The sequence below is a fragment of the Carassius gibelio genome, chromosome A5, assembly GCF_023724105.1.
Source record: "Carassius gibelio isolate Cgi1373 ecotype wild population from Czech Republic chromosome A5, carGib1.2-hapl.c, whole genome shotgun sequence".
In the NCBI taxonomy this organism is placed as follows: Eukaryota; Metazoa; Chordata; class Actinopteri; order Cypriniformes; family Cyprinidae; genus Carassius; species Carassius gibelio.
Window position 1 is genome coordinate 16,455,262 of NC_068375.1, and position 16,928 is coordinate 16,472,189.

The window sequence follows — 16,928 nt, forward strand, 5'->3', positions numbered from 1 at the left end:
TTCATATAGTTTTGAACAGTGGGTGGGCACTTTCCTTGATATATATATATATATATATATATATATATATATATATTTTTTTTTTTTTTTTGGATGAATGGACACGTCAAAAGAACATGTGTTAGAAACAAATATGTGTGTGTGTGAGAGAGAGATCGAGTAGCTACTTAAAACTTTACATCATTAGTAGGTTACCTACTGTAGGTATATAACTGTTTGTGATCTGGCCATTAATCAACAAAAATAATTTTCTGGTGAAGTAATAATTGAAAAACATGGCTTTTCTCATAGCGAGTATCTGATTTGACTATAAGAACTTGCTACTTCCGTTTGAGACCTCGTTGAGCTGCTCAGGAGAGACGAGATGAACACCTTCCTCTTTGTTAGACATCAGGAAGTGATGCATACACACACACATACGTATGGTTTGAAAGTTGGAGTTCCCCCACATCAGTCAGTGTAGCGAAGAATTAATGTATTGCTTAATAATGGGATACATGTCAACGTCTGATCCGTCCACGGTATGTTTACACTCTGATATTACTTTTGTCTTGATGGTGAATTCTGATCTGTTTTAACTCTACTTGTTTGAATTCGAATACTTTTTTCTTTTTAATTTGAATACTTTACAGACATTTAATACTCGTACTCGGTTGTTGACAAAAACTGCAAAAAGGGAAACTATAGCGAGTGTCTTAAAGGTAGTTCACCAAAACCCGATAATGCTTCCTTCATTTACTTATCTTCTTGTCATTCCTAAGCCGTTTGACTTACTTTCTTCTGTGGAACATGAAAGAGCATATTAGGAAGAATGAAATTTTCAGTCTTCCACTGCAAATTTGCCATACTGTGTAAGTAGCCTAAATGTTGATGACTCGGGCTGTCATTATAACGACTCATTAATTTGTAAACCACGTAAAATATGAAGTCTGTCAGGTTTGAAACAAAATGAAGGTGAGAAAATCATGACAGAATTTAGATTTTGAGTGAACTTTATTTAACTTAACTGACCCTTTAAATGTAAAATGTCATACAATTTTACCTAGCGTGTATGTGAACATTTTTCACAGGCATTTGTTTTTAGGCTAAATATTAGTTAGTCCCCATCAGGGTTTCCAGATAAAGATTTTTTTTTTTTTTATCAATTTCAATTTTGCAGACAGTTTGCAGTCATTGTGGCATTAATTATTATTATTTTGAATAATTATTAATTATTTAGTTTTACATCATTTATCCAGTAGCTTTTAAGTGACACCTCAGGACACCGATTAAAATATTTCTTCACTGTCCCATTTTGCAGGTGCTTTGCTGAACATTTACATCAGAGTTCAGCAGGTCAACCAATCACACTTGTGTATGAGCTGTTTTCTTCAGTCATGTCAGATTTGAATGACAACTCTTTGAACATAAATTTCTTGAAAGAATCTGTGTTGAAGAGACTCTGTGAGTCTCTTGACAAGGCCAACAATAAGGGATGGCGAAAACTGGGGGAAATCGTGAAAAGTGACAAGCGATTCAAAGTGAGGTAACAATTTTTTCTCATTTCACTTTTCCTTTTAATGTATAATGGATACTAAGAAACTCGGTCTTTTTCTTACTGTCTTCTACCTTTCACTTGCACAGTCTGGATGATATGGATATGTGTTCTCTGAAGGCTTTGGAGGCGGATGGAAGTCCTTCCCGCAGTCTGCTCAAACTCATTGGAGGTCAAGGATGTATGGTGGGTGAACTGGTGGAGTTTTTACAGATCATGGGTCATACGGATGCCCTGCAGTGCCTGAAACCTCCAGGTATAGCAGTCTCAGTGTTAACATGTTAAAGAAAGTGTGTATGTTTCAACAGTGCAATGCTGCATCACATTATCTAATGTTGATTTTTTTTTTCAAGCAAAATTGAAACATGACATTGATGCATGTTTGAAAAAGTAATGTTCCTCTTGGGCCCATAAAAAATCTGCAACCTAACAAATCTATACTCTTTGTCAAAGAAAACTGAATTTTCTGTGGAATTGATTTAGATATGCAAAAAATTTTAATGAAATGATTAAATTGCATTTATAGGCCAGTTTCAGTGGTTGATTGTTAGATGTTTCCTGATCTCACAGGAATTCAAATCCTCGTCCAGCCACAGTCAGTGGCTGTCATTACCGGACACAACCTTCGTCTCAGTTGTTATGCTGTTGGTGCTTCATGTGTGCAGTTCCAGTGGTTTAAGAAAACGGAAGAGGTGTGTAAATGTTTAAATATTGCAAGTAAGCAACATGACTTTCAGTCATGTTGGACCTTATATAACCCTTCAGGTACATAACAGCTCCTCTCCAGACCTGGTATTCAGTCCAGTCCGCCTCAAAGATGCAGGATTTTACATTTGTCGGGTCAACTGTGGAAACGAGTATGAGTTCAGTAACTGGGCCCAAGTGGATGTCCTTGATGTTCCACCAAGATATGGCAAGTCATTTCTGATCAGCAGAGACAAGTATGAAATTTGGCTGAATTGTCATGATTGGCGCGATATGTCATTGATATCAAACTGATGCTCTTTGTTCAGGATTAGTGTCTCTGGCTTTAGAGGGAAGGCCGAGGGTGCTGATCCAGCCTCAAGCTCAAAGGCTGCTGGTGGGAGATCTGCTCTATCTGGAGTGTGGAGCTATTGGAAGACCCCTACCACAATATCAATGGTACAGAAATGGAGTGCCGATCAAAAAAGCCACTAAGAGGAAGTACACTGTAAGAGAACCAACAGATGACACTCAGTATTGCACAATTCAGTATTGTTCAGATTATATTTTGTTTCTGAGACCATTTGGATGCAGTAGATTAAAAAAGATGCTAGCAAATTTCACAAATTATTACAAAGAAATGGCAAGTAACACATGCAATTCTGAAGTAGAATGACTGAAATTGTACTTTTTTGTAAAATATTCTCCAATATCTTTGTATTATTTACAACTTTGAAAATGTAGTGAGAGTGACAGAATAATGTTTTGGATTAAACTAGGTCAAGAATTTGTTGCCAGAGCACCAGGGAAGATATCGCTGCGAGATCTTTTGCAACAATGAACGGACATGGAGCAATGAAGTTAATGTTGTTGTCGTTGGTATGCATCAAGTCTTATGCTTTATATTTAATCTGTGGCTAGATGTTTTCTGATCAAATCAGTTTTAGGAACAGAACAAAAGGGATAAAAAAAATAAAAAATGCTCTCATCATTTACTTACCCTCAAATTGTTCCAAACCTGTATGAGTTTCTTTCCTTTGCAGAAGAAGAGATTTAGAAAAATGTGGGTAACCAAACAGTTCACCATTGAACTCCATAGGTTTTTTTTCAATGCAATGAAAGTCAATGGGAACCTGCAACTGTTTCATTACACATATTCTTCAGAGTATCTTTTTTGTGTTCAGCAGAAGACTCATACAGAAACTGCTACAGATTTGGAACAACTTGAGGTTGAGTAAATTATCAAAAGAATTTTCATTTTTGGGTGAACTATCCCTTTAAGGCTGGAATACACTACACGATTTATGAAGTTACAACAGATTTTAAAACGCTATGCATTTTACACATGTACACACTTTTACACTAATTAACTGAGGATCATACACCACCAGACTTTCAAGTCCGAACACAAATTTATGCAAATGCTCCTCATTGCTAGGAGATGATGACAAATGAAAACAATGTGTTGTAAAGTCAGCCCAAAATAAAGTATAATACACATTTGAAATCTTCTGATTGTATGGAATCAATGTCTAAAGCTTAAAGTGTTAGTTCACACAAAAATGAAAATAAGCCCATATATTACTCACCTTGAAGTCATCATAGGTGTAAATGACTTTCTTCTTTCATATGAATCTAGTCAAAGTTATTTTAAAATGTGTCTTTGATCTTTCAATCTGTTTGGTGCAACTCAGCAGGTGTTGCACTGCATCGGTCCATGAGATGTTTAATAGAAAGCACATCATAAGTACATTAAAATAACTTCGAAGATAAAGAAGAAAGTCATATACACCTAGGATGACTTTAAGGGTGAATTATTTATGGCTTTATTTTCATTTTTGGCTGAACTAACTCTTTAAGAATCAAGAGTCTGTACCCATCATATTCAATGAAATCTTCTGTAAAAATCAGTCATCTCTGACTGCCCAAAATCTGCAGACTTGCTGTGACTTTAGGAAACTAGTGTTGACTCCATCCAGACTGCAAATCTCTACAAATGTTGTGTAGTGTATTCTAGTATTTAATGTTTACAGTGAGTAAATCTTAACATGCATAACTGCAGAATTATAACGATCCGATGTCAAGAAATGGTCTTTGCAATGTGAAGTATCCAGTGTATCCAACTCTAGTGCAGAGACAATGACCTCTATGTGGGACCTCTAAAGGTATTTGCATGGCAATTTAAGACTGAAGTACATTGCCATACAAATCTACATTATGCTGTTGAATGCTGATAGCATTTCATGTTTTTGGTAAATATAGTGTTAAAATTCTTTAGATTTTTTATTTGATTTACTCATTTTGTGGTCCAACCCCTTATTCTTCTTCAAGAAAATCCTTGCCAATCTGAAACGAAAGAGCCAAGAATATCTCATGAAATTTCAGGAGCAATGGAGTGCTCTGAAGGTATTTTCTAAAATGTAGTAGCACCTTTCTAACATCTACTGTAGGTACTTTCAGTATCAGCCCCTTTGTGGAATCTGAATCAAGTTCATGCCATACTAAATCATCATACTGTCATACTGATTAATGCATGCTTTGAAAACTAACAAACGTTCCAGGTTCAAAACAAGTTAAACCCCATCACCAGCATAAAGTGAGATTACCCCAAATAAAGCGAAAGCATTACTGTCAACATGATCTTTCTCTGATAGGTGACGGCTTGCCACAGTTGAGCTTGTTTTGAACCCAGAGCACTCCTTTAAACATTTTTCACCTACTCTCTTGATTTACTCTGCTGATAGAGGTGGTGGAAGACACTTTGATAGATCTGATGCCTTCCATAATGCAGCTATGCATGACCGTCACAAAAAAACTAAACAAAGAGAGCCTTTCCATTGCAGTTGTAATGATTGCAGTTTGAGAACATGATGAAATATTTTTACTAAATGGCGGTAAGGGTTAATTGTGGCAGGATGGGGTTAGTTATACCTCAAACAGGTTTTCGTTCTTAAAAAAATAGTTTCCTCTTGTGATCTATAAGCTTTCTTTTCTCTTCATTACTGTCATAATCATGTTCGCTCAACTATGCCTATATTTCTAATATACCTAATATATATTTCTCTTTTATAGATGACTTTTTGCCTGTTGATAGGGGTAAGTTATGTTCCAGTCACATGTAGTTTTGAATATTTCTGGCTTTTATTGAGTCAGTGAATGATTATGGCTTTTTCCCATCAGATCACAGTCTTGAGAAACCTTACGGTGAGTAGACCAAAACATGTCTATGAATTAACTTAACTTGAATACACACGAGAAATCAAACCGGCTGTTTTTTGTTTTCACTGTGAATAATTGTTTTCTCCCTTCAGCTACAGACAAAGTGGCTCTTCTGATTGGTAACCTTACATATCGAAACCACCCACAGCTGAAAGCACCCATGGTTGACGTGTATGACCTCACCAATCTGCTGCGGCAACTGAACTTCAAAGTGGTGTCTCTGCTGGATCTAACCGAGTCCGAGATGAGGAACGCCGTGGAGGAGTTCTTGTCCCTGCTTCATAAGGGAGTGTATGGTACTGTGGCTTCCAAGTAGTTCATTCTACTGTCTCGTATAAACTATATAGCTATTTTGCATCATGTAAAACTGCAACTAACTACACATTTGAAAAAAATGTTCCAAAAGGAAGTTTTCACAGTGATGCCATAGAAGCACTGTCTGTAGTTCTCCAAAGAACCTTGCAGTGAACAGTTTTTAAAATAACATTTTTCCACTATAAAGACCCTTACTGTGTGATGGAAAGGTTCCATGGAGGTTCTTCTTGGACCTGTAGATGCCAATAAACAGTATTTATTTTTAAGAGTGTACTTGGTTGAATACTGACTTCAGGGGTGATTAGAAAGTATCAGTTATTTTCTCACCATTTACTCACTCTCATATCAATCCAAACCCATTTTACTTTATATCCACTATTGGGCACTAAAGGAGATCATGCATCTCATTTCCATAAAACAGAATGGAACCAGGACCATGGCTGTCTGCCTCTGAAAAGGTCAAAAACCTTCATTAAAGTACCATATAATTTGAGCTTTCACATTTAAAAACTTGGTATGTTCCTATCGGTAGCACATGAGAACTACGGTAATGGCACATCCTTTGGACATCTTTAAATGGCAAACCAGGCAAAACACATTTTAAGGCGTCATGTTTGAGTATGTACTAGAAGTGCAGATATTGCAGTAATGAAACCGCTTGATATTATTACAGTGGTACTTCAAATACTCAGGATAACACTAGATACCTTATTATATTTAATTTTTATTTTTTAGTATTCAAATTAGCTTCTTTTCCACCACTGTGTCTATGCTGCATAAAAGATAAAACCCGCAAATGAGCTACATGAAAATTTGTAATATTTATTAAATACTTAATATTAATTTTCAGTCATTTTTTTTTTTACTGGACTAAATCATGCAAGCCCAGAAAAGATCTTGATATTGCTTACACTTTAATCTGTTTGTTTACTTTACACAATTTTATTTATTGTGCAATCTTTTATTGTATTTAAATGTTCAAGTTTTTTAAGTTGTTAAACTTGCTTTTAATACGGTAACACGGAAGTATGTTTATCTTTTCAGTCTGTTTTTTAGTAATTCAATACAATACCGTATACTGTGATAAATGTTTCAGCACTCATTGAGAAACATAAATTAGATTCTGTCACATGCCCAATATGTACATAAGTTCAAACTGAGATCCCCAGGGAAGGGAAATATTATTTTCAGCAAATAGCAACTTCATTTTTGAAGTTCAGAATTCTTATAATTATAGTGAATGTGTGATTCACCATCCACTTTCATTGTATGGAAAATAACATTCGTACAGTTTAGGAATGACACATTTATTTTTCTGATTGAAATGACTCTGTGACGATTGCTCTTCCCTGTAGGTTTGTTGTATTATGCTGGTCATGGTTATGAGAACTTTGGGAACAGCTTCATGGTGCCTGTTGATGCCCCAAACCCATACCGCTCAGGCAACTGTCTCTGTGTCCAGAGCATCCTGAAACTGATGCAGGAGAAGGAGACCGGACTCAACGTCTTCCTCCTGGACATGTGCAGGAAAAGGTGTGGGGTTTTTAAAATGCAGGATGACAAATCATATCCACACTGGTATTTCATACATTGGTTACTATCATTCTAAAACCAATTTATTGCTTCAGAAATGTACATGATGATGCCATGCCAAACGTTGTGCTCCAAGTTACAGCCAATATTGTGTTCGGATATGCAACGTGAGTGTCTAGTGATCTTTTTCATCCAGAAATAACATGATAAAATACATTTCATGATCTATCTGACATGTTATGATATACTATTTTTCTGAAGTTGCCAAGATGCTGAGGCTTTTGAATTGAGTTCAAGTGGATTCACCAATGGAGTCTTTATTAAATTCCTGAAGGAGCGCCTCCTAGAGGATGAGAAGATAACTGTTCTGCTGGACAGAGTGGCTGAAGGTGAGGGAACCTTGAGCATGTTGAATTTAAATGAAGCATTACAACTTCCATTAGTAAAATGCCGGTCCATTTAGCTCAAACATATGATTGACTAATTTGAAAAGTGTACTTACTCACTGTGATTGACTACTACTTCTACTAATGATGGTAATCTTTTACAATATTAATTTCAATTAATATTTAATCGAACTCGTGTTTGGTTGCTTGTCTGATTGTTTGTAGATATGGGTCAGTTTGACCCCACTAAGGGTAAGCAGGCTCTAGAGATCCGCAGCAGTCTGTCAGAGAGACGTTCCCTCACTGATCCCATCCGCCCCAGGGACTACTCCGATGCAGCCGAGGCACAGAACCTGCTCTGGTCTAAAGCACATGGTATTGACAACTACTTCAAAATATTGTGCAACTTACTACTGCATACTTGTTATTGTTTACAATGCCCCCCAAAAAATGGTTTTCACTTCATCTCATTTCATCATGACAATCAGTCCTCAATAAGTGAAACAATACTGGAAATAAAAAATGTTTTCAGCATTTGTCAAATTTTTTTTGCTTCTGTGTTTCAACCCAGAACTGCCAGAGAGTAAACTTCTTGACTTCGAGTGTGGAGTCCAGATAAAAATGGACTTTGCTGCTGAGTTTTCTAACGTGCTGGTCATCTACACCAGCATTGTGAAAAAGTCAGAGGAGATGCTATCGTGTCAGGCACACATAACTAACCTCCCTTGGGTTAGTGATCTTTTTTGTTATTTTGGAGAAAGAAAATGCAGTTTCTCATTATTTAATCATAAACACTACCATTAAAAGATGTGGGGTCAACAACAAAATGAAATTAAAAATAATCAGTTTATTCTGCAAGGACACATTAAATTGATCTAAAGACATTTGTTACACACAATTTCTATTTAAAAATGCTGTTCCATTGAACTCTATATTCATCAAAGCATGAATCACATTTTCCAAACAAATATAAAGCAGCACTAACTGTTTTCAGCATAGTTGAAATAAGTAATGTTTTATGAGTAATGATGCTGAAAATTCAGCTTTGCCATCAGTAATTGAAATAATATTTAGTATTAGCTATAGTTTTTACTCTATATTGCGATCATATAAATGCAGCCTTGGTGACCAAATGAGGCTTCTTTCAAAAACATTAAAAATTCAAACCTTTGAACAGTATATCTGTCTAATACTAATACTAATCTGTCTAATTACTTAGCTATACATTTAATGGGACTAATAGCATTTGTGTCAATATTCCATAATGTATATATATATATATATATATATATATATATATATATATATATATATATAAAACTAACATGATTGCAATAAATAGTGTTTTTCCTATTACCTGATTTTTAAGGACCTGGATGTGGATCCTAAGCTGATGAATAAAGAAACTCTGGAGGAAACGGGAAGCTTCTTACTTTCAGGCAGTCTTCCTCATCACTGCCTCTACACTAGACTCAGCTCACTGCAGAAACTCAAGGTACAGCTCCCTTCATCAACACATCAAAATCCAAAAAGACTTATTCACAATAGTTCTTTAGCTAGATCTACAGTATTGTTCAAAATAATAGCAGTACAATGTGACTAACCAGAATAATCAAGGTTTTTCGTATATTTTTTTATTGCTACGTGGCAAACAAGTTACCAGTAGGTTCAGTAGATTCTCAGAAAACAAATGAGACCCAGCATTCATGATATGCACGCTCTTAAGGCTGTGCAATTGGGCAATTAGTTGAATTAGTTGAAAGGGGTGTGTTCAAAAAAATATCAGTGTGGCATTCAATCACTGAGGTCATCAATTTTGTGAAGAAACAGGTGTGAATCAGGTGGCCCCTATTTAAGGATGAAGCCAACACTTGTTGAACATGCATTTGAAAGCTGAGGAAAATGGGTCGTTCAAGACATTGTTCAGAAGAACAGCGTACTTTGATTAAAAAGTTGATTAGAGAGGGGAAAACCTATAAAGAGGTGCAAAAAATGATAGGCTGTTCAGCTAAAATGATCTCCAATGCCTTAAAATGGAGAGCAAAACCAGAGAGACGTGGAAGAAAACGGAAGACAACCATCAAAATGGATAGAAGAATAACCAGAATGGCAAAGGCTCAGCCAATGATCACCTCCAGGATGATCAAAGACAGTCTGGAGTTACCTGTAAGTACTGTGACAGTTAGAAGACGTCTGTGTGAAGCTAATCTATTTTCAAGAATCCCCCGCAAAGTCCCTCTGTTAAAAAAAAGGCATGTGCAGAAGAGGTTACAATTTGCCAAAGAACACATCAACTGGCCTAAAGAGAAATGGAGGAACATTTTGTGGACTGATGAGAGTAAAATTGTTCTTTTTGGGTCCAAGGGCCACAGGCAGTTTGTGAGACGACCCCCAAACTCTGAATTCAAGCCACAGTACACAGTGAAGACAGTGAAGCATGGAGGTGCAAGCATCATGATATGGGCATGTTTCTCCTACTATGGTGTTGGGCCTATTTATCGCATACCAGGGATCATGGATCAGTTTGCATATGTTAAAATACTTGAAGAGGTCATGTTGCCCTATGCTGAAGAGGACATGCCCTTGAAATGGTTGTTTCAACAAGACAATGACCCAAAACAAACTAGTAAACGGGCAAAGTCTTGGTTCCAAACCAACAAAATTAATGTTATGGAGTGGCCAGCCCAATCTCCAGACCTTAATCCAATTGAGAACTTGTGGGGTGATATCAAAAATGCTGTTTCTGAAGCAAAACCAAGAAATGTGAATGAATTGTGGAATGTTGTTAAAGAATCATGGAGTGGAATAACAGCTGAGAGGTGCCACAAGTTGGTTGACTCCATGCCACACAGATGTCAAGCAGTTTTAAAAAACTGTGGTCATACAACTAAATATTAGTTTAGTGATTCACAGGATTGCTAAATCCCAGAAAAAAAAAATGTTTGTACAAAATAGTTTTGAGTTTGTACAGTCAAAGGTAGACACTGCTATTTTTTTGAACACACCCCTTTTAACTAATTGCCCAACTGCACAGCCTTAAGAGCGTGCATATCATGAATGCTGGGTCTTGTTTGTTTTCTGACAATCTACTGAACCTACTGGTAACTTGTTTGCCATGTAGCAATAAAAAATATACTAAAAACCTTGATTATTCTGGTTAGTCACATTGTACTGCTATTATTTTGAACAATACTGTAGATCTGATTTACAATACGTTTAAATTAATAAAAAATCGTTTTTCCTTCTCATGCTTTTCTTTCTGATTTACAGGAGGAACTCGCTTTCACTGTCTGCCTACAAGTCCAGTTTAACTCCCTAGATGAACTGGTCCAGTGGAACATGGACGTTAGCATCGGCAAGCCCCTCACCGCCAAACTGGATCTCAACCGTCCCACCAGGAAGAACAGCTGTCAGCTGACGTGTTTCATCCCCCACAGTCCGTCGACCAGCCCCAGCCACAGCCCTGCGTCTGACCGCCGCTTCCACAGCCAGGACCCCTGCATCCCCCAGCAGTACGCCACCCCTTACCTCAACGTCTGCGAGCCCCTCCACGGAGCTGTGGGGGGTTATGGGGACTATCAATTGTTCGGTGACCATACATATCAATATGAGAACCTGCCATGCTCGCCCTTCCTGAACCCACCAAGTATTCCCATTGAGACCACTGATGACATTGACGACATGCAGAGTGAATTCATGAATAGTTTGCAACTCTATAACCATTCCTGAGTGAGTACACAAGTGCTAAACAGATGATTGAAGGGATACTTCACACAAATATGAAAATTCTCTCATCATGTACCCATCCCAGATGTGTATGACATTCTTTCAACTGATGAACACAAAGATTATTATTATTCTTTTTTAAATCCATCTTTGTGAGTCTATATAATGCAAGTGTATGCAATCACCAAAGTTGTCACTTCAAAACCACACATATTGAACTTGATGGTTATCCATACAGCCCCAGTTATGGAAGTTAGTAAATATTTAGTGTTTTTCTCACATGCATGTGTTGTTTTGCTTCAGAGAACATTGATTCCTCAACTGTGGTCGTATGGATTAAAGTCATGTTTGCCTTGTTTTGAAGCATGGACTCTGACAAAAAAAAAAGTCAAAGTTGTCTAAAAGGCTGTCATTAACCTTATATGCATCTGGGATGGCATGAGGATGAAAGTCTCTCATCATTTACCATTTCCAGATGTATTTGAGTTACTTCCTTCAGATGTACACTGCAGATTTTAGAAAAATAATCCAGCTCTGTGAGTCCATATAATGCAAGTGTATGGGACCGCCAAAGTTGGTGCTTCAAAAACCACACAAATTGAACATCATGTTAATCTATACGACTACAGCTACATGCAGGTTTATGAAGTACACGGGACCAGCAGTTCTCGCACAAGCTTCAGAGAGCTTATGTGATGTATAAACACACTGATGTTTTATCTCAATTGAATGAAAGCTGTTGGTTATAGTTTAAAAAATGAATAAATATGTATTTTTTTTCTCACACATGTATAGTTTAACTTCAGAGAACACTGATTCATCAACTGGGGTCGCGTGGATTAGTAGTGTTTGCTTTTTGAAGCATCCACTTCGTCAAAAAGTTTAAAAAGTCTGAGAAAAGCTTCATTTTGGGTGGAGTACTGTTCTTGTTTTAAGGACTGTGGGATTAGTAAATTACAGTTCAAGGCTGTGTTTTTTTTCCATGTAAAAAATACAATCTAAAAATTAATGTCCAGTCTTTACATCAACTATAAGAAATTCTTTCATAAATTGATCATATTCTTTTTGTGATTGATTACATTTGGTGATTGAAGCAGTGCAAAAATGACAAGTTAGGTCTCCTTTCTACCAGTTTTCATTCTTTCACATGACTAACTTATTACGATTATTTAGTGTAAAGAAAATAGTATTTAGTCATTTTAAATGATCATTTATGTTACAAATTCTTTCACCTCATTACATCTCAAAACATCTCTTTTTCCTATGGGTTTTAAAGACATGTTTAAAAAAAAACTTTATTTTTAAATAAAGTGCATGAATCAAATGTCATTGTCTTTTAGCATGTAGATATTGGTGATCAATCTGACTTTGTAATTCAAGATTACTCAATGAAAAGGTCAATAACAGTTTGATTAAAAAAAGGAACTAAATAAAAACAATGAATTTGATTAAAAAGGAAAACAAGAAACCAACTGAAAGAACTTCGAATAAATTCACAAATCCATTTCTGAACAATGACATCCATCTCTTAAAGTGTGATCAATATTTCTCAGGAAAACGAAAATTAATAGTTTCACTGCAAAAGCAAATGCAAGTCATCAACATTAGATGACTTTGACTTCCTCGTCACATTACATGACAGTGCACTTCTCCTCAGCCTTGGATTTCATCTCCACAAACGTGGCCTGAGCCTTTTCTTTGAGCTGCCCCATATCCATGTTCTGAAGGTTCTGCATTTGACCCATGATGGACTCCTTTTCCTCCTCCTCCTGCGGCACTTCTCCATCCACCATCTTGATCATTTCTTCTGGCACGTCAATGTCATCTCCGGCCTGCTGAATCATAATCTCATCCTGTTCACTCTAGAAAAACAATCAGCACGTCAATCAAAGCTAACAATTCAAATCTAATAGCACTTGTTTGCTTATATATGTACTATTATATACTAGGAACTACATTACATGCTTTAAAGAAAGCCTCAAGTATGACTTTTATAAATAAAGCAGGGTATGTGGAGGTGATATTATTAGCTACTTTAATATAAGCTACTTTAATAAATGGTGACATTGTCTCTCAAGATACTGATATAATCCTCAATATGTTTTCTTTTTTAAATGATTCAAATGTTAAATTGTTCGAGCAATGCAAAAATATTATAATGGTTTGAAAAACATTAATGTAGTTTAGTATATAATCTTGTATACAAATACCTGAGACACTTCTTTACTTAGTTTAGCAAGTTTAATTGGGGACAATGAAAAATAACAAGTCATTCATTCAAATATCGATAAGAAAGCCTTGCTGCAGTGTAATGATTTTAATTAATTTATTAATTAATTGTGTATAATTAATAATTTCTTAAAAATCTGAGATTATTTTATATATTACTGTGTAGAATATTAATAATAATAATAAAAGAGGAAATTAAACCATTTGTCCCAGGTAATTTCAGGTTAAAAAATAAAAAATAATTATTTTATATATATATATATATATATATATATATATATATATATATATATATATATATATATATATATATATATATATATAATTTTTTTGACGATAATAATAATAATAACTTTTATTATTTTTTTCCATTTCAGAAAAAATCCTGAATATGTGGTTCTAGCTTGGCAAAATTTTAATAGTCTGTAAATTTCTAGACCTAGAAAGGTCATGTAAAATACTAAAATCTTATAAACCCTCTTCCTCCTCTTTAGTATGTCTGGCATAAGTTTCCTTATTGATGAATCTAGACTTCAACAAATGTCTCTCAACATTAAACTGCTACTGAAACACACCGTTTGTAAACTCTACAGCAATGCTTTTAAAGCTCACTTTAGAGATTAATCACTGTGGGCCTTAAGCCCTGAACATCCAGAGTCACTATTTTAGTTTACTGTTTTATGCCTTAATCTCCTGCCACAAGCTGCACTGCAACCTTCACGCTTGACAGTTTAACCATCTCTGCAAACTGATGCTATTCATGTGCTGCTTAAGCACAGTCAATCGGGGACAGGAATAATTCAATTCAGCATTACTGAAAGGGATTCAGTTATCTGATCATGCGACTCTCACCTTTGGAAGTCGATATTTGTCTCTTAAACAAGTCCTCAGACAAGCCCTTTCTGCCTTTTTTGTGTTGAACTCTGCATCTCTCTCCATCCTTTATTCCCAAAGAAGCAGGCAATGTACAGAAGATGAGAATCACAAAAACAACAGGAATAGATAATGAACAGGAAAGTGAAACCAGCGGCAGCCAAGAACTGTGACAACAGTGTTATCAGAAAACAGCCCAGCATCAGGGTACATGCCATTAAACATATTTATTTACAATAGGGGAAATACAGGGACACTGTTTCTTTCACAGCTCAAACAATGTATTGTACAGTAGACTTTATCTGAGTATCATGTGAAAGATAGACTTGACACTAAACAATTTGTAAATAAATGGAATGTTTTGAATGTTATTAGCTGATACATTTCAGTTCGTTCCATTTGAGATTAAAACTTATTGAGTTTATAAAATTATGAAAAACCTCTTGTCTGAAATGGGCTAGAATAGCCAGTGTTTATAAGAGAGATCCAAACTTACTTTTCCTCCACCATCTGCTTCTGATACTCCTCATATTCTTCTCTGGACATTCCATCTTGGGCCATTTTGCTAGTTGTTCCTGTTTCTTCAATTGGCTGATCACAATGAATGTGAACTGATGCTATATCCAAAAGAAAAATACTCTACTGCTTTCTCTCTTATTTTTTCTTTTTTTTTAATCAAGCTTTATTCTAGCTTCAGGATTGGTCTATCAGAATAAATCCAATGAGAGGCTTTTCTGTGTGACAGCCTTGCAGTTGCATCATCAAGGACATCCTGGCAATGACCCCGGCCAAAAAAAGAGGAACCAGTTTCTGCCAAATTCCATCAGCTGGTCTGAGCCCTTTATTTCCATCGTCAGAAAATAGATTAATTAATCTTTTGTTCATCATTTGCAACTCTGTCAAAGCTTTGTAGTGTAAAAGCTACTTTCACAGAAAATTATATTATTTGTGCCGGACACTTTATGTCTTTTTTTTCATTGGTGGAAATGGCAAAAATTGACTGGGGGGACTATAACATGGAAAGCGGGAGGAGACAATAAGTCATTTTAGATGACCTTTCAAATGTCTAATAAAACCCTTTATAATCTATAACAACAGTAAACTTATTTCATATTTTCTTTAAACCTTCTTAAAACATGTTATAATGTAAGAAACATTAATTACCCCTTTGTGTTTAATATATTAATATATTAGTCAAATGAAATCAGCGTCAACAATTCCTCTTTTGATGGCACAGAAGAGCACAAATGTTGCATTAAGGAATATTTAGATGTGTATTTATGCATTTCATGATAACAACATTATGAAATTAATGTTTTAATTTAAAGTTTTGAATATAGAAATACTAAACTATTTAAATGACTCAATTTATACTTAATAAAATAAAACTGAAGTCACTGTCTTTGTCACTGAATCATTATTTAAATCAATTCATTCAAACTGCTGATTCATTTAGGAACAAAGCAAGTGACTCTCTTCATGAATGGGTCATTGAATCATTGACTCGCTAGATTTGTTAAAAATAGAAATATATGTGGTCCATTTGCAGCAGTCTTACGAGTTATGAGCATGTAATATTAATTACCCCGTCTGCTTTTTCATTCTCTCTGCATCTCCCATGTAGTCTGCCAAAACTCAAATGGAATTGCAATTCCTTTATTATTGGAATTTCCGCTGAAACCTGGGGCAGCGGTTTCTGGTTTGAATGACATGTTTCCTGGAAACAGTGCTCAACGGGGTTTGGGCAATAATTAGATGTGTTCGACTTGAAATTGCGCTCCACAGAGCTAATAGATTGCAGACAGAAGTGTGTGATTTCGCATCGCTCTCGCTGTGCTTTGATGTCAAACACCGATTGGTCTGCACAGCCCTGCGTCAAGTCAAACACACTCATTATGATACACCTTGTTAGTAGCTTGTACCTGTAATTGGTGATCACTTAACAAGTAGTAATTTTCCAGGACTTTATCTGTTATCCATTATCCATTGTAACCTTGTAACCAGAAAACAAAAAATACAATGCAAATGTAATTTAAAATACAGTTATTTATATCTTTATAGTATGGGCTATTATGCATATATATTATTTTACGAACAAATCGAAATTAACAGAGGCCTATATAAAAGATATATTTTTGCTGAGATTTGATGCAGTGACAATTTTGTGTCCTGATTATGTGATGGTGTCACAACGTCATTCTGTAACTTTTAGCAACAAATTGACCTTCCCTATAGCAGCTTCCCATGAAAATTATTTGGCAGCATTGGGTTTGGGATACTTTTCTCTTGTTTGGTGGGTGTGTCAAAAATGGCAGCCCAATCAGCAGCAACATGTATTTAAACCACGCGCTATTAAAGAGACAACTCACACAATGTAATTAACAGCAATAGACAGTACAGACCAAAAGTTTGGACACACCTTCTCATTC

At 35.7% G+C, this 16,928-nt stretch overlaps 2 protein-coding genes across 4 annotated transcripts; one reads left to right on the plus strand and one right to left on the minus strand.

Moving 5' to 3' along the window:
* The first annotated feature begins 340 nt into the window (after positions 1 to 340).
* LOC127997969 (mucosa-associated lymphoid tissue lymphoma translocation protein 1) lies at positions 341 to 12,721 on the plus strand. 3 transcript variants are annotated; one of them, XM_052592072.1, is made up of 18 exons: positions 341 to 521; positions 1,301 to 1,525; positions 1,624 to 1,790; positions 2,105 to 2,226; positions 2,300 to 2,447; positions 2,548 to 2,726; positions 2,998 to 3,097; positions 4,550 to 4,624; positions 5,291 to 5,314; positions 5,399 to 5,422; positions 5,530 to 5,733; positions 7,108 to 7,285; positions 7,381 to 7,452; positions 7,547 to 7,674; positions 7,897 to 8,046; positions 8,243 to 8,400; positions 9,041 to 9,166; positions 10,942 to 12,721. In XM_052592072.1, exons 2-18 carry the CDS (start codon positions 1,377 to 1,379, stop codon positions 11,398 to 11,400), a joined length of 2,463 nt encoding a protein of 820 aa, XP_052448032.1. In that variant the 5' UTR covers positions 341 to 521; positions 1,301 to 1,376; the 3' UTR covers positions 11,401 to 12,721. The 3 variants fall into 3 exon arrangements, with proteins under 3 accessions (XP_052448032.1, XP_052448033.1, XP_052448034.1); XM_052592073.1 differs by lacking the exon at positions 4,550 to 4,624 and having other exon boundaries at positions 342 to 521; positions 10,942 to 12,183; XM_052592074.1 differs by lacking the exon at positions 341 to 521 and having other exon boundaries at positions 1,392 to 1,520.
* On the minus strand, positions 12,675 to 15,211 carry cplx4b (complexin 4b). Its single transcript, XM_052592075.1, has 3 exons — positions 14,996 to 15,211; positions 14,479 to 14,566; positions 12,675 to 13,259 (listed from the first exon to the last, which is right to left on the minus strand). The coding sequence occupies exons 1-3, from the start codon at positions 15,058 to 15,060 to the stop codon at positions 13,029 to 13,031; spliced, it is 384 nt and encodes a 127-aa protein (XP_052448035.1). The 5' UTR covers positions 15,061 to 15,211; the 3' UTR covers positions 12,675 to 13,028.
* Positions 15,212 to 16,928: the final 1,717 nt, after the last annotated feature.

Excerpts from the sequence above, each read along its gene's own strand:
- LOC127997969 (XM_052592072.1), top strand. The coding sequence starts at position 1,377 with ATGTCAGATTTGAATGACAACTCTTTGAACATAAATTTCTTGAAAGAA. Across the intron at positions 5,315-5,398 it reads CTTTTTGCCTGTTGATAGGG|ATCACAGTCTTGAGAAACCT; the intron begins GTAAGTTATGTT and ends TTTTCCCATCAG. Across the intron at positions 8,401-9,040 it reads ACATAACTAACCTCCCTTGG|GACCTGGATGTGGATCCTAA; the intron begins GTTAGTGATCTT and ends CTGATTTTTAAG.
- cplx4b (XM_052592075.1), bottom strand. The coding sequence starts at position 15,060 with ATGGCCCAAGATGGAATGTCCAGAGAAGAATATGAGGAGTATCAGAAG. Across the intron at positions 14,567-14,995 it reads AAGCAGATGGTGGAGGAAAA|GATGGAGAGAGATGCAGAGT; the intron begins GTAAGTTTGGAT and ends TTGGGAATAAAG. Across the intron at positions 13,260-14,478 it reads ACAAATATCGACTTCCAAAG|AGTGAACAGGATGAGATTAT; the intron begins GTGAGAGTCGCA and ends TTGTTTTTCTAG.